The sequence below is a fragment of the Oncorhynchus masou genome, chromosome 21 (assembly GCF_036934945.1).
Source record: "Oncorhynchus masou masou isolate Uvic2021 chromosome 21, UVic_Omas_1.1, whole genome shotgun sequence".
Taxonomy (NCBI): domain Eukaryota; kingdom Metazoa; phylum Chordata; class Actinopteri; order Salmoniformes; family Salmonidae; genus Oncorhynchus; species Oncorhynchus masou.
Window position 1 is genome coordinate 22756116 of NC_088232.1, and position 23422 is coordinate 22779537.

Genomic DNA, 23422 nt, shown 5'->3' on the forward strand with positions numbered 1-23422 from the left:
TTCAGCCTGTTAGATTTAACCCTGCCTATGGGGTCAATTGTAACATTTCACTTCCAGCACTCTCGGTTGAATTGTAAGCTGCTGGAATGTCCACGCTAGCGACTTCTAGCTATTCGCTGGTGCAGGTGGGGACACTTCAGGCTGAGGAGTAAGCTTCACACATCCCCATGTGCTACACTTGTCCTGATTGTTATACAGTTGTCAGTGGGAGTTGAAATTCATCTGCTTTGTATTTGAAAAAACATAATTGTATGCATCCCTAGCCAAAATGAAGAAATCTGCCATGCAATCTGCTCTTTATCCATGAAACTGCGTTGTTGGTTAGGGGCTCGGAAGTACAGTGCCTTGCAAAAGTATTCGGCCCCCTTGAACTTTGCGACCTTTTGCCACATTTCAGGCTTCAAACATAAAGATATAAAACTGTATTTTTTGTGAAGAATCAACAACAAGTGGGACACAATCATGAAGTGGAACAACATTTATTGGATATTTCAAACTTTTTTAACAAATCAAAAACTGAAAAATTGGGCGTGCAAAATTATTCAGCCCCTTTACTTTCAGTGCAGCAAACTCTCTCCAGAAGTTCAGTGAGGATCTCTGAATGATCCAATGTTGACCTAAATGACTAATGATGATAAATACAATCCACCTGTGTGTAATCAAGTCTCCGTATAAATGCACCTGCACTGCGATAGTCTCAGAGGTCCGTTAAAAGCGCAGAGAGCATCATGAAGAACAAGGAACACACCAGGCAGGTCCGAGATACTGTTGTGAAGAAGTTTAAAGCCGGATTTGGATACAAAAAGATTTCCCAAGCTTTAAACATCCCAAGGAGCACTGTGCAAGCGATAATATTGAAATGGAAGGAGTATCAGACCACTGCAAATCTACCAGCTCATACAAGGAGAAGACTGATCAGAGATGCAGCCAAGAGGCCCATGATCACTCTGGATGAACTGCAGAGATCTACAGCTGAGGTGGGAGACTCTGTCCATAGGACAACAATCAGTCGTATATTGCACAAATCTGGCCTGTATGGAAGAGTGGCAAGAAGAAAGCCATTTCTTAAAGATATCCATAAAAAGTGTTGTTTAAAGTTTGCCACAAGCCACCTGGGAGACACACCAAACATGTGGAAGAAGGTGCTCTGGTCAGATGAAACCAAAATTGAACTTTTTGGCAACAATGCAAAACGTTATGTTTGGCGTAAAAGCAACACAGCTCATCACCCTGAACACACTATACCCACTGTCAAACATGGTGGTGGCAGCATCATGGTTTGGGCCTGCTTTTCTTCAGCAGGGACAGGGAAGATGGTTAAAATTGGTGGGAAGATGGATGGAGCCAAATACAGGACCATTCTGGAAGAAAACCTGATGGAGTCTGCAAAAGACCTGATACTGGGACGGAGATTTGTCTTCCAACAAGACAATGATCCAAAACATAAAGCAAAATCTACAATGGAATGGTTCAAAAATAAACATATCCAGGTGTTAGAATGGCCAAGTCAAAGTCCAGACCTGAATCCAATCGAGAATCTGTGGAAAGAACTGAAAACTGCTGTTCACAAATGCTCTCCATCCAACCTCACTGAGCTCGAGCTGTTTTGCAAGGAGGAATGGGAAAAAATTTCAGTCTCTCGATGTGCAAAACTGATAGAGACATACCCCAAGCGACTTACAGCTGTAATCGCAGCAAAAGGTGGCGCTACAAAGTATTAACTTAAGGGGGCTGAATAATTTTGCACGCCCAATTTTTCAGTTTTTGATTTGTTAAAAAAGTTTGAAATATCCAATAAATGTCGTTCCACTTCATGATTGTGTCCCACTTGTTGTTGATTCTTCACAAAAAAATACAGTTTTATATCTTTATGTTTGAAGCCTGAAATGTGGCAAAAGGTCGCAAAGTTCAAGGGGGCCGAATACGTTCGCAAGGCACTGTAAGTATTTCACTGTAAAATTTTCACATGTGACTAATAAAATTTGATTTGATATATATATATATATATATAATGGCAACTCTTTAGGCTACTGGCTAGTATGCCTAATATTGGAGTTATAACAGTAGGCCTAACTTTGATGCTGTGTATGGGAGTATTTTGTGGAATGTGACAAATGGGTGTGTAATGAACAAATAAAACATATTCTAGTATAGCATAATTCATTATTGGCTATGGCTGTAGATACAGATGTCGTGCTTGATGGAGTCCTCTCATTATTTGCCTGGGAGTTTGATGCATGGTTATTATGCCTATAGGCCTATGATCAATATATTCTTCCTCATTCACCCTGATCTAAATTAGCACAAGAGTTGACTGTCGGGGGACAATATTCTGATAACATTACTTGAAAGTGGTTGATAGTTTACTAAAGTTCAATAAATTGTGGGGCCATGGGATTGAGATGTGATGGGACGTTATGCGACAAAACAATATTTCAAGAATATTGTGTGAACAGGTTGCCATCTAGTGGCAAAGGCAACAATACACCAAAAACTGCAACACAGAAGCAACAAGGCAATTGCTGAAATGTTTCAATTCCATCATGCCACTATAGGATATATTTTTTCAAAACCCCCTCATGCAATGCAGAAACAAAGACATTCCTAAGAATATCTAGACCAAAAACAAATGAAGTAAAGAAAAAAAATTGTTCGGTCAAAGAACAAAGACTTTTATTTTTATATTATTTCCGTTCATGTGGAACATAATAACACATTACCTAATTTATATTTTAAAAACTAATGAATAAGAGTGTATTTAATTGACTGACAGATAATAATAATAATAATAGCTAGGGGAAATGACAACAACCTTTATTAAGTCATATTTAGCTCCTCTTCGAGAGACAAGCAGACACCAATGGAAGTCCCTCACTAATGTGTCAACTTCCCTTGTGTTTCTTTGCTTCTTATTGCATTAGGCCTCTTTCCAATGTCATGATGCTTGTCTAAAAACACTGAACTAATGTTTCAGACAGGACTGATACCATGACTTCCTCTCCTATTGTATGTTTGTATGTTGTATGTTTTGTGCGGGTCTTAAGGCATATACAGTGCCAGTCAAAAGTTTGGACACACCTACTCATTCCAGGGGTTTTCTTTATTTTTTAACTATTTTCTATGTTGCCAAGAGTGTGCAAATCTGTTATCAACGTGAAAGGTGGCTACTTTGAAGAATCTCATCTTGCTTAACACTTTTTTGGTTGCTACATGATTCCATATTTGTTATTTCATCATTTTGATGTCTTCACTAATATTCTACAATGTAGAAAATAGTACAAATAAAGAAAACCCCTTGAATGAGTAGGTGTGTCCAAACTTTTGACTGGTACTGTAGGGATACGAATAGTGGTGCAAAAATGACTTAGTTTCGTCTGTGGTCAAGCATAACTACAGAACAGATAAAATAACAAAAGAAGCCATGGCATTTCTCCAGACAGGGAGAAATAGGTAGATCAGCTTTAATACTGCTGATAGATTGTAGCTTCCATCAATGTAATTGTCTGCATAATTTCCAATCCCTCATATATTTTATTGTAAATATATACATACCTGTAACTTTAACTCATTTTATAAGAGATTCTCCAAAATTGAAATATAAAGTCAGCTATGAATACCAGAACTGGTTTCCCAAATGTTTCATAGTGTTCTATTGTTTCCAGTTTATATTATCTCCAATGTATTGTCCATGTAAAAAACCTGTCTGATTAGGATGAATAATATCCGACAATACCTTTTTAATTCTATGCGCTATGCATTTTTCTTTTTGAAATGTTGCATCACTACACTGAAGTGTAAGGGTCTCAAAATGTTTTTATGGACAAGATCTTTATATTTACCAATTGGATCCTTGTCACACCCTAGTTGATTTGTATGTTTCTATGTTTTGGTTGGTCAGGGTGTGATCTGAGTGGGCATTCTATGTTGGATGTCTTGTTTGTCTATTTCTATGTCTGGCCTGATATGGTTCTCAATCAGAGGCAGGTGTTAGTCATTGTCTCTGATTGGGAACCATATTTAGGTAGCCTGGGTTTCACTGTGTGTTTGTGGGTGATTGTTCTTGTCTCTGTGTAGTTTCACCAGATAGGCTCGGTCACTTTGGATTTTCTTTTTCCTTGTTTTGGAAGAGAAGAGAACGAGCGCCATTCTCCTTGCGGAGATGGTGCTAAATACATCAACACGGTCGGTCCCTGGGATTGGGCTGGCCAACACGATTCTTTTTGCTTGGAAGGAAGAGGAGTTGGAGCCTTTAGGACGGGAATCTTTTGGAAGGACAATCTTGATGGGGATTCTAAAGCTGACGGTGAAGGACGTGTTTTGTTTCCAAGGCAACTCGTTGGAGGGAGCATATGACGTGGCACTATATACAGAGGAAAAACACGATGATATCCTGAGAAGGGCAAGATCAGTGGGAGGTGAGAGGCCGATGTGCCACTACGAAATAACAAGCCTGGCGAAGAATAACTTTAGGGTTGTAACTGTCAACATTTACAACCCTTACGTTAAGGATAAAGAGGTGAGGGCTTTTCTGTGGAGATACATGGATAACGTCTCCTCAGCTAGGCACCTCAAAGACTCCCTTGGGTTTTGGAATGGGAGGAGAGGCTTCCAGGCCCTCCTCAGGGAGGACCCAAAGGGACATGGTGGCTACCTCCATCCTCCTGCTATGTTCTCCCTTGGGGCTGACAGGGGGACGTTGTTTTATGCACGTCAGCCCCCATTTTGCAGGCGCTGTATGGCCTACGGACACATTTTCGCCTCGTGCAGCATGAGAAAATGCAGATTTTGTGGATCTGAGGATCACGAGGCGAGGGATTGTGACAAGCCTAAGACGTGCCATGGGTGTGGCTCGTCAGCACACCTGTGGCGGGGGTGCCCGGCCCGTCAGAGGTCATACGCGTCTGCGGCTGGGTGGGGGGCAGGAGCGGGGGATGGGGGAAGAAGAGGAGGGGAAGGAAGCATGCCTCATGAACAGAGTACAAGTCCAGGGCGGAAGGCGGCAAGGAAGGAGGAGGAGCAAGAAGCGGAGGATGGAAGAGAGAAGGAAACGGAAGGCACGGGAGTAGGAGAACCAGGAAAAGCGGCGGAAGAAGGCAACCGAGTGGAGGAGCATGAGAGAGAAGAAAGCGAGGGAGGAGTGGTGGAGAAGGAGACGGTGGAAGAGCAAGTGGACTGGGGGGAAAGTGCCCTGGTGGAAGAGATGAGGGGTATGGTGGAGGAGCTGGCGGGAGGGGGAGGGTGGTATCTCTCCACTGCCGCCATCACCAAAGAAGAGAATGAAGAGGAGGGTGCGATTGGCCGACAGTGAGGGGGAGGGGATGGCCAAGAGAGTGATGGGGGTGGGAGAAACCTCTGGGTTGCTGCTGGTTTCCCCAGGCCCTCAACTTCGTTTGGGTGGGGACACACCTAACAAGACTCAGGACTGGGTACAGGAGGAGGTGGGGAGTTTTTTTGTTTGGGGACTCAGCCTCCCCAATTTTTTTCCAAACCAGCTGCAACACTGGGGAGGGGGAGGATTGTGGGGGTAGACCCAGGGTGCAGGGCACCCCGGAGCCAAACACTATTCCTGCATCCTGGGATGGTGTGATGGAGGAAGAGGGGGGGATGTCGGGATTACGGATGGTGTTCTCACCGGTAGATATGGAGCAGGGGAGCATCGGGTGAGTCTCCTGTTTTTTTTTTCTGTCTGGGTTTGGAATTTGAGTGTATTACATGTTTTTAATTTTTCATGGAGTCTAATTTTACTTTTGTTAGTTTAAATGTAAGGGGTTTAAGGGATATTGTTAAGAGGAGGGCGGTTTTTAGTTATTTGGAGGGTGTGGGGTTTGATTTTTGTTTTTTTACAGGAGGTTCACCTGAGGGATGGAGGGGATGTTAGTAGGTTTAAGAGGGAGTGGGACAAGGGGGAGTCGGTTTGGGGTGTTGGGGGGTGCACTCATCGGGGGTAGGGATTTTGTGTGGGCACAGGGAGGTAAAAGTGGAGAATTCTTTTGTGGTAATGCAGGGGAGGGTTATAGGGGTGGATGTCACGATAAGGGATTGTAAATTTAGATTAGTGGTGGTGTATGGGCCACAGGTGGTGGCAGACAGGAGGGAGATGGTGGACTGTCTGACGCCCCTGTGTGTCACAAATAGGAAATTAGTGATAGGGGGGGATTTTAATACAGATTTAGGAAGAGGGGGGGATAGCAGTGCAGGCGCCATTGCCAGGCTAATGGCTTGCCATGGTCTGATTGATGGTGGTCTGCACACGACTCCGAAAATGGACGGTCCTACATGGCGTAACTCCAGGGGGGTTGAGCGGAGGCTCGACTATATTTTTGTACCCAGGTCTTTGGGTAAGTTGTCTGGGCGGCTGTTGCCTGTTTTCTTTTCGGATCACGACGGGGTGCTCCTGCAGGTGGGGTCGCCAGTCTGCCTCTTTGGTAGGGGGTACTGGAAGCTAGATCGGGATGTGCTGGAGGAGCAGGCTTTTGTTGACGGGTTTTATGGTTTCTTTAGGAGGCTTGAGGGCCTCCGGTCCATATGCGAGGGGGTGTTAGAGTGGTGGGAATTAGTTAAGGTGAGGATTAGGGCTTTTATAATAGTGTATTGCAAGAGGAAAAAAAGGGAGGAGAGGAGGGAGGTGGATCGTATCCAAAGGTTAATTGAACTCGAATACGAGGCAGGCAACCTCGGCGGGTCGTTTGACTGGGAGAGATCTGCAACCCTAAAGGCGCAGCTCAGGGAGTTGCAGGAGCGGAAGGCTCGAGCTTTCCTGGAGCGTGCGCATAGTGGCTTTCTAGAACATAATGAGACTTGTTCTGCTATGTTCTTTAAGTCGGTTAGGGCAAGACAGAGTAGGAAGGTAATGCATGGCGTTAGGGAAGAAAATGGTAGTATAGATAGAGAACCAGAGGATATGGTCAGGGTGACAACTGATCATTTCCAAGGTTTATTTAAGGAAAGGGAAATAGATGTAGAGCAGGGAAATGTGTTTTTAGAACACTTGTCCAGGCGGTTGCCGGAGGACATTAGAGAAGTGATGGAGGCCCAGATTTCACTAGAAGAGGTTGAGAGCGCTCTTAGGAGGATGGGAAAAGGGAAGGTGCCTGGGATGGATGGGCTGCCGGCTGAGTTTTATCTCAAGTTTTGGGGTATACTTGGACCAGTGGTCCTCGAAGTCTTGAAGGCCATCCTTGAGACGGGGGTCCCGGGGGGATCAATGGCTGTTGGTGTGCTCTCACTTTTATATAAGAAGGGGGAAGTAACAGACCTTGGCAACTGGCGGCCGTTGACCATGCTGTGTGTAGATTACAAGCTACTTGCAAAGGTTTTGGCAGGCCGGTTGCGCACAGCCCTTCCCTACGTCGTCCATGAGGATCAGACGTGCGGGGTAGAGGGCCGCTCTATTAGATGGAACCTACAGTTAATCAGGGACTCCATCGCTTGGGTTGAAGATAGAGGACTGCCTTTAATGGTAGCAGCGCTAGATCAGGCGAAAGCCTTTGATCGCCTGAATAGATCGTTTTTATTCAGAGTGTTAGGTCGATTGGGATTTGGGGAGAAGTTCATAGGATGGATTCGTACATTATATGTCGGAGCGGGGTGCCGAGTTAGTGTAAATAGTCACTTGGGTGATGTTTTTGACCTCTCGTCTGGGGTCAGGCAGGGGTGCCCACTCTCGGCTCTCCTCTTCTTTCTGTACATGGAGCCTCTGGGGTCTGCCATTAGGGCAGACACAGGGGTGGAAGGCTTGTTGATCCCTGGAAGTGGTGGGCTGCGTGTTAAGATGACGCAGTACGCCGACAACACTTCCTTGCTGCTGTGCAAGGACTCGTGCCTGACAAGGTCCCTTGCCATCTTTGGGGATTTCACCCGAGCGTCGGGAGCAGTTCTGAACCATGCAAAGTCTTCCGTCAAGTTTTTCGGAAGATGGCGCGGTAGAACGGATGTGCCTGGGGGGTTATCTCTCTGTGAGGGGGCCCTGAGGATTCTCAGAGTCCATTTTGAGACCTCCGGCTCAGCGACGCTAAACTGGAACATGCGTATCGCAGTGGTACAGAGGAAGCTAGCAGTGTGGAAGGCTAGGTATTTGTCTTTTGTGGGCAAAGTCCTGGTCCTAAAGGTGGATGTGTTGCCGTCTCTTTTGTATTTGGCGTACATCTACCCATTGCCTGCTTGCCTGAGGAGGCCTCTAGTGAGGCTTGTGTTTCAGTTCATGTGGAGTGGCAGGTGCGAGTGGGTTGCCAGGGCACGCATGATCTGTCCCATCGGGGAGGGAGGTAGGGGGGTACCACATTTCCCCCTCAAGCTGGACGCAATTTTTGTTTCTTTCATGTTAACGGAGCTTGCTCATCCAGTGATACACCTGTCCGGTTACCTCCTGCGGGTGTTCTTCTCGTATCAGGCGAGAAGCGTAATGGTGTGGTCTAACACGGGTCCTCGGGCGGAACAGCTGCCGTGGCACTTTGGTCATGCGGCCAAGTGGCTGCGTGCGCACCCTGAGGTTGAAGTTGCCCGAGTAGGTTTAGATCACAGGCACCTGTACGAGGAGGTCAGAAAGGCAGTGCAGGTGCGGGGTCTGGACAACAGGCTCAAGGACCTGAATTGGTTGAGCCTCCATAAGTGCTTGCCGGTACGTTCCATCATGTACCGGGATAGTTTGGTGCAATCCCCCACCTGTCCAAGATCCTCTTGTGGCAGGGAGGAGACTGTGCGCCATGTCTTTTGGAACTGTGCCTTTGCCGGAGTAGTATGGTCTAGGGCACGGGTGTTGTTAGGTTTGGTAAGGGGGGATTTTGTATTGACGTGGGCCAGGTTAGAGAGAGGTGTAGGGAGAGTGAGAGGGACGGATAGGGACAGGTTTCTGCTCTGGCTTCTCATGAGTCTCTTTAAACGGGGGCTGTGGGAAGCCAGGCAGAACATGATGAAGACAGGGAGAGATTGGGGGGTAGAAGGGATAGTGAGGAGGGTGGAAGGAGATTTGAGGGGGAGGATGAAGAGGGAGGAGAGGAAGTTTGTGGCAGCATGCTGCTCGGGAGAGGTGGAAGGGGGGTTTAGGGCTGGGTGTCATTTAGATTTGTAAGGGGATAGATTAGGGACGGGGAGATAGGGAAAGGTATTTTGTAGGGTGATTGGGAGGGAAGATGCTCCCCTGAGGTTTTGTTTGGGGTTTTTGTTTAGTTAAATTAGTTTAATTAAAATACCATTATTTGAGTATGTATGAAAATTATGAGTTGTAAAGAATGAATGGTATTGAAGATAATAAATAATTTTTTATTTAAAAAAAAATAGGGCTGTTTCGGTTTTCCACGTTTGTTGTTTTGTATTGTTCGTGTTTCATCTTCATTAAAGATGTATCTAACTAACCATGCTGCATTTTGGTCCGATCCTTGTTCCACCTCTTCGTCAGAGGAGTTAGAAGAAACCCGTTACAGAATCACCCACCACAACAGGACCAAGCGGCATGGTAACAGGCAACAGCGGCAGCAGGAGCAACAAAGAGAGGAAAGGACATGGGAACAGATTCTGGACTACACTACGTGGGAAGAAATAGACAGGTGGGCGGCCAACCCAGGAGGAGTGCCCGAGCCCGCCTGGGATTCGCTGGAGCAGTGCGAAGAAGGGTATAGAAAAATGGAGTTGTTGAAGCGAGCACGGCGGCGCGATAGGAGGCCCGGGAGTCAGCCCCAAAAATTTCTTGGGAGGAGGCTCACAGGGAGTATGAAGACGCTAGGTAGGAGACCTGCGCAAACTTCCTGTGGTTACCGGAGGGCAGGAGAGACCGGGCAGGGACCGTGTTATGCTGTGGTGCGCACGGTGTCTCCAGTGCGGGTGCATAGCCCGGTGCGTTCTATTCCAGCACCGCGTATCGGCCGGGCTAGATTGAGCGTCGAGCCAAATGCCATGAAGCCGGCTCTATGCATCTGGTCCCCAGTGCGTCTCCTTGGGCCGGCTTACATGGCACCAGCCTTACGCTCGGTATCCCCGTTTCGCCTGCGTAGCCCAGTGCGGGCTAGAGCGACCGGGAGTATTCAACCAGGTAAGGTTGGGCAGGCTCGGTGCTCAAGAGCTCCAGTGCGCCTGCACGGTCCGGTCTACCCAGTACCACCTCCACATCCCAGCCCTCCGGTGGCAGCTCCCCGCACCAGGCTTCCTGTGCGTGTCCTCGGCTCAGTACCACCAGTGCCAGCACCACGCATCAGGCCTACTGTGCGCCACTCCAGCGCTGCCGGAGCCTTCCTCCTCTCCTGCGCTGCCGAAGTCTCCCGCCCGTTTAGCGCAGCCGGAGCTGCCAGTCTGCATGGAGCAGCCAGAGCTGTCAGTCTGCATGGAGCAGCCAGAGCTGTCAGTCTGCATGGAGCAGCCGGAGCTGCCAGTAGAGCATGGAGCTGCCAGTCTGCATGGAGCTGCCAGTCTGCATGGAGCTGCCAGTCTGCAAGGAGCTGCCAGTCTGCAAGGAGCTGTCAGTCTGCAAGGAGCTGCCAGTCTGCAGGGAGCTGCCGGAGCTGCTAGTCTGCATGGAGCAGCCAGAGCTGCCAGTCTGCAAGAAGCCGCCAGAGCTGCCAGTCAGCATGGAGCAGCCAGACCCGCCAGTCAGCATGAAGCAGCCAGAGATGTCAGTCAGCATGGAGCAGCCAGAGCCGTTAGTCTGCCAGGATCCACCAGTCAGCCAGACTTTTCCAGATCTGCCAGACTCTTCCAGATCTGCCAGTCAGCCAGTCTCTTCCAGATATGCCAGTCAGCCAGTCTCTTCCAGATCTGCCAGACACTTCCAGATCTGCCAGTCAACCAGACTCTTCCAGATCTGCCAGACAACCAGACTCTTCCAGATCTGCCAGTCAGCCGGACTCTTCCAGATCTGCCAGTCAGTCGGACTCTTCCAGATCTGCCAGACAACCAGACTCTTCCAGATCTGCCTGACTCTTCCGGATCTGCCAGTCAGCCAGACTCTTCCGGATCTGCCAGTCTCTTCCGGATCTGCCAGTCAGCCAGACTCTTCCAGATCTGCCAGTCAACCGGACTCTTCCAGATCTGCCAGTCAACCGGACTCTTCCAGATCTGCCAGTCAACCGGACTCTTCCAGATCTGCCAGTCAACCGGACTCTTCCAGATCTGCCAGTCGACCGGACTCTTCCAGATCTGCCAGTCAGCCGGACTCTTCCAGATCTGCCAGTCAGCCGGACTCTTCCAGATTCGCCAGTCAACCAGGATCTGCTGGATTCAACTGCCTGGCTGAGCTTCCTCTCAGTACTGGGCTTCCTCTCAGTGCTGGGCTGCCTCTCGGTACTGGGCTGCCTCTCGGTACTGGGCTGCCTCTCGGTACTGGGCTTCCCCTCAGTGCTGGGCTTCCTCTCAGCCCCTAGCTTCCCCTCAGTGCTGAGCTGCCCCTCTGTCCCGAGCTGCCCCTCTGTCCCGTGTTATTTAGTAGGGTTGCCGTGGCTAGGAGGTCACGGAAGCGGACAAGGCGGGGGAGGACTACCGTGAAGTGGGGGCCACGTCCAGCACCGGAGCCGCCACCGTGGTCAGATGCCCACCCAGACCCTCCCCGATAGGTTCAGGTTTTGCGGCCGGGGGGTACTGTCACGGGGGGTACTGTCACACCCTGACCATAGTTTATTTGTATGTTTCTATGTTTTGGTTGGTCAGGGTGTGATCTGAGTGGGCATTCTATGTTGGATGTCTTGTTTGTCTATTTCTATGTCTGGCCTGATTATGGTTCTCAATCAGGGGCAGGTGTTAGTCATTGTCTCTGATTGGGAACCATATTTAGGTAGCCTGGGTTTCACTGTGTGTTTGTGGGTGATTGTTCCTGTCTCTGTTTGTTGCACCAGATAGGGCTGTTTCGGTTTTCCACGTTTGTTGTTTTGTATTGTTCGTGTTTCATCTTCATTAAAGATGTATCTAACTAACCATGCTGCATTTTGGTCCGATCCTTGTTCCACCTCTTCGTCAGAGGAGGAGTTAGAAGAAACCCATTACAATCCTGTTTCAGTAATAATTAAATCAGACCTTCTTGTTGAGTATCTGATCATCTACGATTTTTGTAGGAGTGGTTAAAACATGCTAATAACGGTCCTCTGAGTATATCAAAAAAGGTTTGGTATACAGCGCATTTGGAAAGTATTCAGACCCCTTGATTTTCCCACACTTTGTTACGTTACAGCCTTGTTCTAAAATGAATTACATTAATTTTTTTCCTCATCAAACTACACACAATGCCCCATAATGACAAAGCTAAAACAGGTTTTTAGACATTTTTGCAACTTGACTGGAGTCCACCTGTGGTAAATTGAATTGATTGAACGTGATTTGGAAAGGCACACACCTGCCTATTGTACCTCCACTGGTACGCCATCCAACCCTGGAGTTTTCCCAGACTTAAAGGCTTTATTTGCATGAAGAAGTTCCTCCTCTGTAATTGGCCTTCACATGAGTCTTTCTGTACAGCTGTTAATTTTACATTAATAATAGAAAAAAATACATATAATCATCAACCGTTAGTGGAGATGGAGGAGACCAAGATGAAAACATATGCTTAAAGTACTTTGCACTCTTTTTTAAATTATAGTTTGGTGAATCATGGGGGACTCCATCAGTTGTATCAAGTTTTAGTAAATTATTATTTTTGGTAGCATTTCTATGTCGAAGATAAAAAAAATAATTTGGTGCATTTTCCCCCATTTTCCATCCAGTTTGCTTAATTTTTTATAATACATTACTCTTGATCTTTCTTGAATAAGTTCCTCGATTTTTTTTGTTTTTCCTCTTTGGTACAGTTTTTATTGCTATCTATCTGTACTATTAGTCTTTCCATTTCCTTTGTTAATATAGACTCTTTTGACCAAAATTGCTTTTGTTTTAGAGATGAGTACTGAATTGCATGGCCTCCAAAGGCATATTTAAAAGTGTCCAATATAATAAGGAGATCTGCTGTACCTATGTTATGTCGGGATAATGTCAATTATAAATTCTTCTGTCCTAGTTAAAAACAAGTCATCATCCAATAGGCTTTGACTAAATTTCCAATATCCTTGCCCACATGGACATTCTGTAAGAGTAATAAGCTAATTGTTTTATGAGCCGACCGCATTCTGTCCCCTATCAACAATTCTTACATTTTTGGTGCAAGTGAAAATGACATAAGATTGAGCCTCCACCATATATATCTCAATAAGTCAGGATATTTAAGCCTCCATATATCCACTAGTTCCAATATATCCATGACATTTGTGATGGACATATTGGAACTAGTGGATAACCGAAAGGTTGCTGGATCAAATCCCCGAGCTGACAAGGTAAAAATCAGTCGTTCTGCCCCTGTGCAAGACAGTTAACCCACTGTTCCCTGGGTGCCAATGAGGTGGACGTTGATTAAAGGCAGTCCCAAGACACATTTCAGTTGAATTAATTCAATTGTACAACTGACTAGGTATCCCCCTTTCCCCTCATATGGATATATCACCAAGTGTTGATTTTTCAGTATAACACGACTAGTGTTGATTGTGTTAAATGAACAATCATTGGTGTAAAGTAACCTGTGTTGGTGTTAATACAACCAGTGTTAAACCAAAACCACGTCCACCATTACCATGTTTCCCAACATGCTCTATTGCAGGTAGAGTTTTTGAATTGTTTAGTTCAATATCTATGTTTTGCATATACAATGATTGATTAATTCATCTCATTCTACCCAAATATAAATAGCATACATTTTTTAAAACAAATCCAATCTGTTACTTGGACTTTTACACCCATTACTGAAATGGTTGTTCAAGTTCATTAAGATGGTTTAGGTAGGCTCATGTACTAGTCTTCCCAATCTGGCAGTGATTCTGAATGCAGATGAATAAAAATAGCCCCATTCTGGCTGGATTCTGACAGGAATTATATATAATTTTCAAGACAGCATAGTGTTACTTTACAGGCCTGATGTTGCCTGTAAACCATTAATCTAAGTCTAAGCCCTATCTAAACTGGGGGAGGGCCATTCTAAACTAACATATGGAATTGTTTTAAGATGGGAAAACCAAGGATCATTTATCTATTTGAATTTTAAGACACCTTAAGGTATCAAAAAATATGTTAAAAAAAATATTGGATGAAACATTGAATTTGGCATTACTGCTATTAGACAATAGAAATGTTTTGAATAACAGATTCACTACATGGAACAACAGAACAACAGTCATGGAACAACAGATAGTCTAGCTTTGCCACCTTTTATCGCAGATGCGGGAAGGTGATATCGGCGGATGCGAAGGATTGACAAGCAGCCCATGCAAAAAAACACATATCTCTGTTTAAACAGACGGATTTTGATGGGGATTTTTTAAATTATTTTAATTATTGTAGGCTAAGGGTTAACCAAGGCCCTCAAAGTAATGCCTCACGAAATATTTAGTGGATGTGTTAAATAGTTTTATTTGAAGAATAACATAGTTGGTTAGGATCTCACTTGGTGAAGACCAAAAGACTGAACTTTGATGATTGCAACAACAATGTCTCTGTCACTACAAATACAGTCATGGGTGGTAAACTCTAAAACTTCACTCGAAATGCAAGACACTCTGGGAAATATGCAAATAAGGCTTTAAACTGAGCAGTGTGTCAATTTAACACTGAAATGTGTGGACCCATATAGATTCGGGACTCATTTTAAATGTAACTCTGTCAGTGTTGATTTAACACTGGATAATTTGCGGTGTAGCATGAGGACAACAAAGTAGCCTTTAAGACAGATACTTTGCGCGGTGGAATAGCAAATAAAACGGACTGCAACCCGTCGAACGTTGATGATTAAAGCTTCAGAGCAAAGTTCAGTGAAAAAAACACACACGAGACAAAGCGTTCACAGGACAGTCGAACCGGAGGCATTCTCGTTATTCGCTGGTTTGCATAACTTTCTGATGGCACCGGGTGACTGGAGTGCTCAGAATGTGGTATTTTTGTGACATCCTCGGTCGTGTCAGGCACTCGCAGTTCATTGGGTTATATTTGTTGGGATTTTGGATAGCACCTGTGTCCTTACACCCACAATGCTTGGATTTCAAGCCCCCGTTCAAGCCTCAAGAGGACCTCCAGTTCTGCGCAATGTACAGGAACTTCGGCTGCTGCGACTCAGCGAAGGACCAGGAATTGATGGCAAAATTCTATAAAATCATGGACAATTTCGACAATTATGGATATGCCAACTGTGCTGGGTACGTGCAGGACCTTCTCTGCCAGGTAAGCAAAGAACGGGTAAAGGTCGATACATGGTTTTGTTTTCAGAATTACATAATCCAGCTATTATTGGCTAGCACAGGCATGTTTGTAAAGGCATATACTTGTTATACACCCGCACATTCATCCAATGAGATACAATAGCCCGATCTGACGTGCATTATTACAGTGCATAATTGCGTAATAGAATGCATAATAACAAATTAATGTCAATCACTGCATGATAAAATGCACGTTGTCATAACAAACGTATCTCCTCAAATCGAAAGTGTACGTTCTTCACAGAACAAGGCGATTGTCTAACAGGACATGGGGGCTGCACAAATGAAAGAGTTTGTTTGGTCCCTCACTCCTCACATTTCTCTCCTCCTTTTCCTTCTTTCTCCCCTCCTTCAGGAATGCTCTCCATATGCAGCTCACCTCTTTGATGCAGAGGACCCCAGTACCCCCATCAGAACCCTCCCTGGCCTGTGCCCTGACTACTGCTCTCAGTTCTGGCTCAAATGCCGTTCCACCATCACCTTGCTCTCTGACGACCTGCAGCTAGCCCAAGCCGAGCCGGACCAGGTCCATTTCTGCCAGCACCTGGAGCTGGGGGACCCAGACTACTGCTACCCACACCTCCTCAGCAACGAGCAGCTGACGCAGAACCTGGGCCACGTCCTGGCCGACCCCGAGGGCTGCCTGCAGCTCTGTCTGGAGGAAGTAGCCAACGGGCTGCGGAACCCCCTGGCCATGGTGCACGCCAACGATGGCACGCACCGCTTTTTTATAGCCGAACAGGTGTGTTTGTGCTCACTTTCCAGAGTTGTTGTATTGCATTGTGGTATTATAGTGCCGGTTTCCCAGACACAGATTAAGTCTTGTCCTGAACTAAAAAGTTATTTCAATAGAGAATAGAGACTTGTCTTAATCTATGTTTGGGAAACCAGCCAATAGTGTATAGATTTTGGGCATTTTTTTTAATGTGTATGCTGACCTCGCAAAATGTATTTCCATGTCAATGGACAATAAAGTTATTATCATATCGTAGGTGGGCCTGGTGTGGACGTACCTGCCTGACCGCTCCAAGCTGGAGAAGCCCTTCCTGAACATCACTAAGGCTGTTCTGACGTCACCTTGGGAGGGGGACGAGAGGGGCTTCCTGGGCCTGACCTTTCACCCCAACTATAAGTACAATGGGAAGCTGTACGTGTACTACTCCGTGGAGATTGGCTTCGACGAGAGGATCAGGGTCAGCGAGTTCCGCGTCTCCCCCGGCGACATGAACGAGGTGGACCACGCATCTGAGAGGTACAGTTATCGATGACTCCCAAATGGCACCCTATTCCCTATATATAGAAGACTACTTTCGACCAAAAGTGCAGCTTTGGTCAAAAGTAGTACATTATATAGGGGAAACGGTGCCATTTGGGGTTGAAACCTGTGTTGTGCTCTTGCCCCAAAATGGCTGCTGTGGTGTCCATCACCAAGGCAGTTGGGCTTTGCTGTTGTTATGAAGACTCAAAGGGTGCGGAATGGATTTACAGTACAATAGGTTTTGCATACAGCTGGACATATATCTACACCAATGTGTAGTAGTAGACCTAAAAATATTGCTGTTGTGCATAACACATGGTAGATATTACACATTAAAGGTGGATAAGATGAGTTCCCGCCACCAACAAAGTGCTTGGATAAGCAGTATATTTTCCATAATTATTGTACCTCCGAGAGATGGGCGCTGCTGCACTGAATTCTCTGTCTCGTATCTGTCTCTGTCTCAAACACCTTCTCAGGATCATTCTGGAGGTTGATGAGCCTGCTTCCAATCACAACGGAGGAATGGTGATGTTTGCTGATGATGGATACCTGTACATTTTCACTGGAGACGGGGGCATGGCCGGAGACCCCTTTGGGAAATATGGAAACGCTCAGAACAAGTGAGAGAAGAGGGAAAAATATGTGGACCTCTCGTTCATGATGTCATCTTATGGCATCGACTCATATAACTTTTTAACAATTAGTTACAGCTGTACCATTAACACAGTTGCTAATAATAAGTTACTAGGTAAACCGAAAAGACAATAATCATACTCGCGGAAAGATGTTCCAAGTTTACACTCCTCTCTTCTGCAGGTCAGCCCTGTTGGGCAAAGTGCTCCGTATCAATGTTGATGACAATGATAGGGGTCCCCTGTACAGGATCCCTTCTGACAACCCGTTTGTGCATGAGCGCGGGGCGCGCCCTGAGGTCTACGCTTACGGGGTGCGGAACATGTGGAGGTTCCCCCTTTTTTTCAACACTTTCACGATATGCTTACTTCATGAAACATTACACTTCCTTACACTTTATATACCTTGACAAAAAAAGTGTGGCGAGACGTTACATTACTGCACTGAATAAAGGAGTAATAACTTGGAAATGAAGTGTAATCTAGTTGTAGCTACTTAAGTAGTTGTGTTGGTCGACTTGTTCTTGTTTCTCCCATGGAGGTGTTCTGTGGACCGTGGGGACCCTCTGACGAAGGAGGGGAAGGGACGTATTTTCTGCGGGGACGTGGGCCAGAATAAGTTTGAGGAGATCGACATCATAGAGAAGGGAAGGAACTACGGCTGGAGGGCCAAAGAGGGCTTCTCTTGTTATGACAAGAAGCTGTGCGCCAACAGCTCTCTAGGTGGGAATCCTGTAGCCTGATCCAAGATCAGTTTGTGCTGCATAACCAACTCCTATGCTCATTGTCATGCCGGCATCCTGTGGTTCACTGGGAGATGAAGGTCTCAGTGTGTTTTGTTCTGTGACTTCCTTAAAAAAAAAAAAAAATCTTCCTGTTTAAAAAAAAAACTTGAATACTGTACTTTATTTATCCTTAGACAGTAATGGAACCAGAGTGGGAAGAGATTGGAAGGGTGGATGTAGGGATTGAACGCCGTCCTCCAGGGTCATAATGTGCTTAGAAGGGGAGTGCTCAGGTGGGAGTAAGCAGGGAATCTGTGAATTTAACCAGGATTTCTGGAAAACCACAGGCTCTGCACAATTTCCTTCATTTAAAAAACATGTCTTATATCTCTTCCTCCTGTTCTCTTCCAGATGATGTACTCCCCATTTATGCATACCCTCACAAGATGGGCAAGTCTGTGACTGGCGGATATGTGTACAGAGGGTGTGAATACCCCAATCTGAACGGCATGTACATATTTGGAGACTTCATGAGCGGGTAAGGCTCCTTACTGTACGTGTTCACCGTTTTCAATCCAATCCTATAAGTGTTTATAGATGTTTGAGTCCATATACATTTCCTTCGGAAAGTATTCAGACCCCTTGACTTTTTAAAAATGTTATTACCGTATAGCCTTATTCTAAAATAGATTAAATAAAAAAAATCCTTAGCAATTTACACACAATGCCCCATAATGACAAAGCGAAAACAGGTTTTTAGAAAATGTGGCTAAGTTTTTACATCTAAAACCCTGAAATTATTTACATAAGTATTCGGACCCTTTACTATGAGACTTAAAATTGAGCTCAGGTGCATCCTGTTTCCATTGATCATCCTTGAGCTGTTTCTACAACTTGATTGGAGTCCACCTGTGGTAAATTCAATTGATTGGACATGATTTGGAAAGGCACACACGTATATATAAGGTCCCACAGTTGATAGTGCATGTCAGAGCAAAAACCAAGCCATGAGGTCGAAGGAATTGTCCGTAGAGCTCTGAGACAAGATTGTGCCGAGGCACAGATCTGGGGAAGGGTACCAAAAAATGTGCGTAGCATTGAAGGTCCCCAAGAACACAGTGCCCTCCATCATTCTTAAATGGAAGAAGTTTGGAACCACCAAGACTCTTCCTAGACTTCCTAAACTGAGCAAACGGGGGAGAAGTGCCTTGTTCAGGGAGGTGACCAAGAACCCAATGGTCACTCTGACAGAGCTCTAGAGTTCCTCTGTGGAGATGGGAGAACCTTCCGGAAGGACAACCATCTCTGCAGCACTCCACCAATTAGGCTTTTATGGTAGAGTGGCCAGACGGAAGCCACTCCTCAGTAAAAGGCATATGACAGCCCACTTGGAGTTTGCAAAAAGGCACCTAAAGGACTCTCAGATCATGAGAAAGAAGATTCTCTGGTCTGATGAAAACAAGATTGAAATCTTTGGCCTGAATGCTAAGCATCACTTCTGGAGGAAACTTGGCACCATCCCTACAATAAAGCATGGTGGTGGCAGGATCATGCTGTGGGGATGTTTTTCAGCGGCAAGGACTGGGAGACTAGTCAGCATCGAGGCAAGGATGAACGGAGCAAAGTCCAGCTAGATCGTTGATGAACTCCTGCTCAGGACCTCAGACTGAGGTGAAGTTTTGAGGAAACTGGCACCATCCCTAGTGTGAAACATGGTGGTGGCAGCTTCATGCTGTGGGGATTTTTTTCAGCTGCAGGGACTGAGACTAGTCAGGATTGAGGCAAAGATGAACGGAGCAAAGTACAGGGAGATCCATAAAAAAAACCTCCTCCAGAGCGCTTAGGACCTCAGACTGAGGGCGAAGATTCACATTCCTACAGGACAACAACCCAAAGCACACAGCCAAGACAATGCAGGAGTGGCTTCAGGTCAAGTCTCTGAATGTCCTTGAGTAGCCCAGCCAAAGCCCGGACTTGAACCCGATCGAACATCTCCGGAGAGACCTGAAAATAGCTGTGCAGCAATGCTCCCCAAAGAACCTGACAGAGCTTGAGAGGATCTGCAGAGAAGAATGGGAGAAACTCCCCAAATACAGGTGTGCCAAGCTTTTCGCATCATACCCAAGAAGACTCAAGGCTGTAATTGCTGCCAAAGGTGCTTCAACAAAGTACTGAGTTAAGAGTCTGAATATTTTCTTTAATACATTTGCAAAAATTGCTAAAAATCTGTTTTTTGCTTTGTCATTATGGGGTATTGTGTGTAGATTGATGAAGGGGGAAAACTATTGAATACATTTTAGAATAAGGCTGTAACGTAACAAAATATGGGAAAAGTCAAGGGGTCTGAATTCTTTCCGGATGCACTGTAGCAGGTGTATTTTCATATGTTTCGAAAGTTGTGTTTTATGTTTTTATATATGGTCTATAAGGAAAGCATACTGCAAATGAAAAAAATTCAAAATAACATTGAATGTAGTGTCTCCTCCCTATAGGCGTATGATGAACCTCCAGGAGAATAAGAACACGGGTCAGTGGAACTACCATGAGATCTGTATGGGCATTGGTTTGACCTGTGCCTTTCCTGGCCTCATAAACAACTACTACCAGTATATTATCTCCTTCGCTGAGGACGAGGCAGGTAGGAGGAGTCACATTAAACCTATTTTTGTTTGCCCATGGTCATACAGGCAATGGAAAAGGTTTTTTAAGCATCAGATCTCTAGGCTGCACACATTTAAGGCCAGTTTCCCAAACCAAGATTAAGTTTAGTCCTGGACTAAAAAGCATGCTCAATGGAGAATCACCACTGAAACCAGCTAGATTGCCAAATTATGTGAAATGTTCATTTTTCTGTCTGAACAGGAGAACTGTACTTCATGTCGACTGGAGTGCCCAGTGCCACATCTCCCACCGGTGTTGTTTACAAACTGGTGGATCCCTCAAGGTAAGGATTTAAAGCCACTGTCACACCCTGACCATAGTTTGCTTTGTATGTTTGTATGTTTTGTTTGGTCAGGGTGTGATCTGAGTGGGTATTCTATGTTACATGTCTAGTTTGTCTATTTCTATGTTTGGCCTGATCTGGTTCTCAATCAGAGGCAGGTGTTAGTCATTGTCTCTGATTGGGAACCATATTTAGGTAGCCTGGTTTGTGTTGGGTTTTGTGGGTGGTTGTCTCCTGTGTCAGTGTTTGTACCACACGGGACTGTTTCGGGTTTTTACAGTTTATTCATGTATGGTTTCATTATTAAAGAAACATGAATTATAACCATGCTGCATTTTGATCCGCCTCTCCTTCACCAGAAGAAAACCGTTACAGCCACAATCTGTATTTTCAATAGCCTGACCCTGCCACAATGTTTGGTAAGGTGAGGGCTAAATAAAGTGTTGTGGCCTTCTGCTTTTCTCTTGAAGATGGCAGAAGCCTAGCATTACCGTCATAGACACACTTTTAAAAAGAGACAAAGACAAAACAAAATCAGTAAAACATGTTAAGCATCTGTTCATGATTACTGATCTATTTTAAGTCAGAAGAATGTGCCGCATCATAATCTTTCTGTCTGTAGTTCTTAATCTGATTTACATTGTACATTCTGTTTCTCTGTGTGTTCTTTGTTCTTATAGCATAACTGCTGATGAACGGCATTCTATTTCTGTTTTGGTGATCATTGAGATTTTCTTACCCTCTGTCGGGGTCGGCTCACTCTCCCTTTCTCCAGATTTCTAGGTGAAAGAGAAAGAACAAACAGAAAATAAAATAAAGGGTGTTGGAGCAGTGTGAATGCTCTTTTATCTAAATATCTCTCTCACTGACTTAGGTCTAAACAGTCTTGGCCGCAAGATATCTCTCTTTCTTGCATACCCTCTCTTTTGCTCTCTGTTGGCTGCAGCACTATACTGTTGTGTCAAGTTATTTGTTTCTCACTCGCTCATGAAGCTGATATGAATTACTCTCCACCACAGAAATGTTTGGAAAAGGGGAAGAGAAGAATAGGCCTTCAGCCTCATTCTGGGAGGGAGACCAGCTGAAAGCGAATCAAAAAAAGAGAGTTGAAGTCTCAACAGAGGCTGCTAAAACTGGGGTGAAACTTTGACTTCTCACCCTCTGATTTAGTTTTCTTCCCTGCTGAGCTGAGAACTTTTGGTATTTTGTCTGTTTTAGACGGGCACCGCCAAGACAATGTCACTATGACCCACTGCCTGTCAGAGTGAAGAGCAAGCTCATCAAGTTCAGGCCAAAAGAAAGTGAGTATGCTGGCTTTCAACATATATCTCAGTCTGTCTGCTTTTATTTTGTTCATTATATTTAGCCCCCTTTGCTCAATCAAACACTTACAGTATGTCAGTAGATCTCGCTGCTCGATCTAGATTGTCACTAGATCTCGCTTGCCCGATTAGATTATTCACTTCATCATCAATTCCCTGATTATTGTCATTTGAGAGATTTTAGGCACAAGACCTCTGAGATTGCCCGATTCATATTATACTGTGGATAGGCGTACATGCTAATTATAACCTCATCTCACCAATCTATTCATTAGGACAGTCCATGTAGTTATCCTAAATCTGACCTGTTCTTCTATCCCACAGCCTTAACAGGAGTTGAACTACCGACAAAGCATCAAAAGCTCTCCCCGCCAGAAGAGCCCGTCAGACCCCATCCCACTGAGTCCGCAGTAAGCGAGTCTGACAAGGACTGGCTTCAGGAGCTCATGGACATTCTAAAGGAGCAAGAGGCTGCCGTCGTCACCACCACACTGCCTCAAACTACAACCAAACCGCCCAGGCACACACGACGGAAAAACCCACGAAAGAAGGGCAAGCACCGGTCGGAGAGCGGGTTGGCGTCGGCAGCCGCGCCTCAGAGCGGGGCGGTGAGACTGGCGGGGGATGAGCGGGGGCGGGACGACCGGGGGAGGGTGGAGATCTTCGTCAACGGTGAATGGGGTACGGTGTGCGACGACCTGTGGAATACGAAGAACGCGGCAGTGGTATGTCGGCAGCTGGGGTTCCGATTCGCCCTGAAGGCATCCAAGCACTCTGAGTTTGGAGAAGGGAAGAGTCTCCGGATTCTTCTGGACGATGTGCAGTGTGAGGGCACAGAGGAGAGCCTGCTGGACTGTCAACACACAGACATAGGAATACATAACTGTGCCCATTACGAGGACGCAGGGGTGATATGCGGGAACTCAGACTACGTTGATGCCTAGAAATGAGAGTCGATTGAGAGGTGATTGAATTTATTTGTGACTGTGGCCTAAGTGATTGTAACTAAAACCAAGGCATATTGCTGTCTAACTTTTGTCTAATTGTTGTCGATGTTGGCACTTATAAGTCTACCTCTTTTCATTCTGGTAATGTAATGCTGATTTAATTGCTGTGTCTTAAAGGTTTTATAATTAAAATGTAAGACTTTGCTAATGTAAGACAATGCTTTCTCTAAAAGAAATTAATCTAAAACAGTAAATGAATGAATATACTGTATAAGGAGAATGAATACCAGGTTATTTAATATTCTCTCATGATCACATACTGAAATAAATGCTCCATATAAAC

The 23422-nt window shown here is 45.4% G+C and overlaps 1 protein-coding gene across 1 annotated transcript; it reads left to right on the top strand.

The window, feature by feature from the left end:
* The first annotated feature begins 14579 nt into the window (after positions 1 to 14579).
* Positions 14580 to 23422, top strand: LOC135507955 (HHIP-like protein 1). The gene is made up of 11 exons (XM_064927789.1): positions 14580 to 15210; positions 15604 to 15990; positions 16241 to 16500; positions 16986 to 17129; positions 17326 to 17472; positions 17683 to 17864; positions 18278 to 18404; positions 20359 to 20504; positions 20729 to 20810; positions 22029 to 22111; positions 22457 to 23422. The coding sequence occupies exons 1-11, from the start codon at positions 14920 to 14922 to the stop codon at positions 23074 to 23076; spliced, it is 2469 nt and encodes an 822-aa protein (XP_064783861.1). The 5' UTR covers positions 14580 to 14919; the 3' UTR covers positions 23077 to 23422.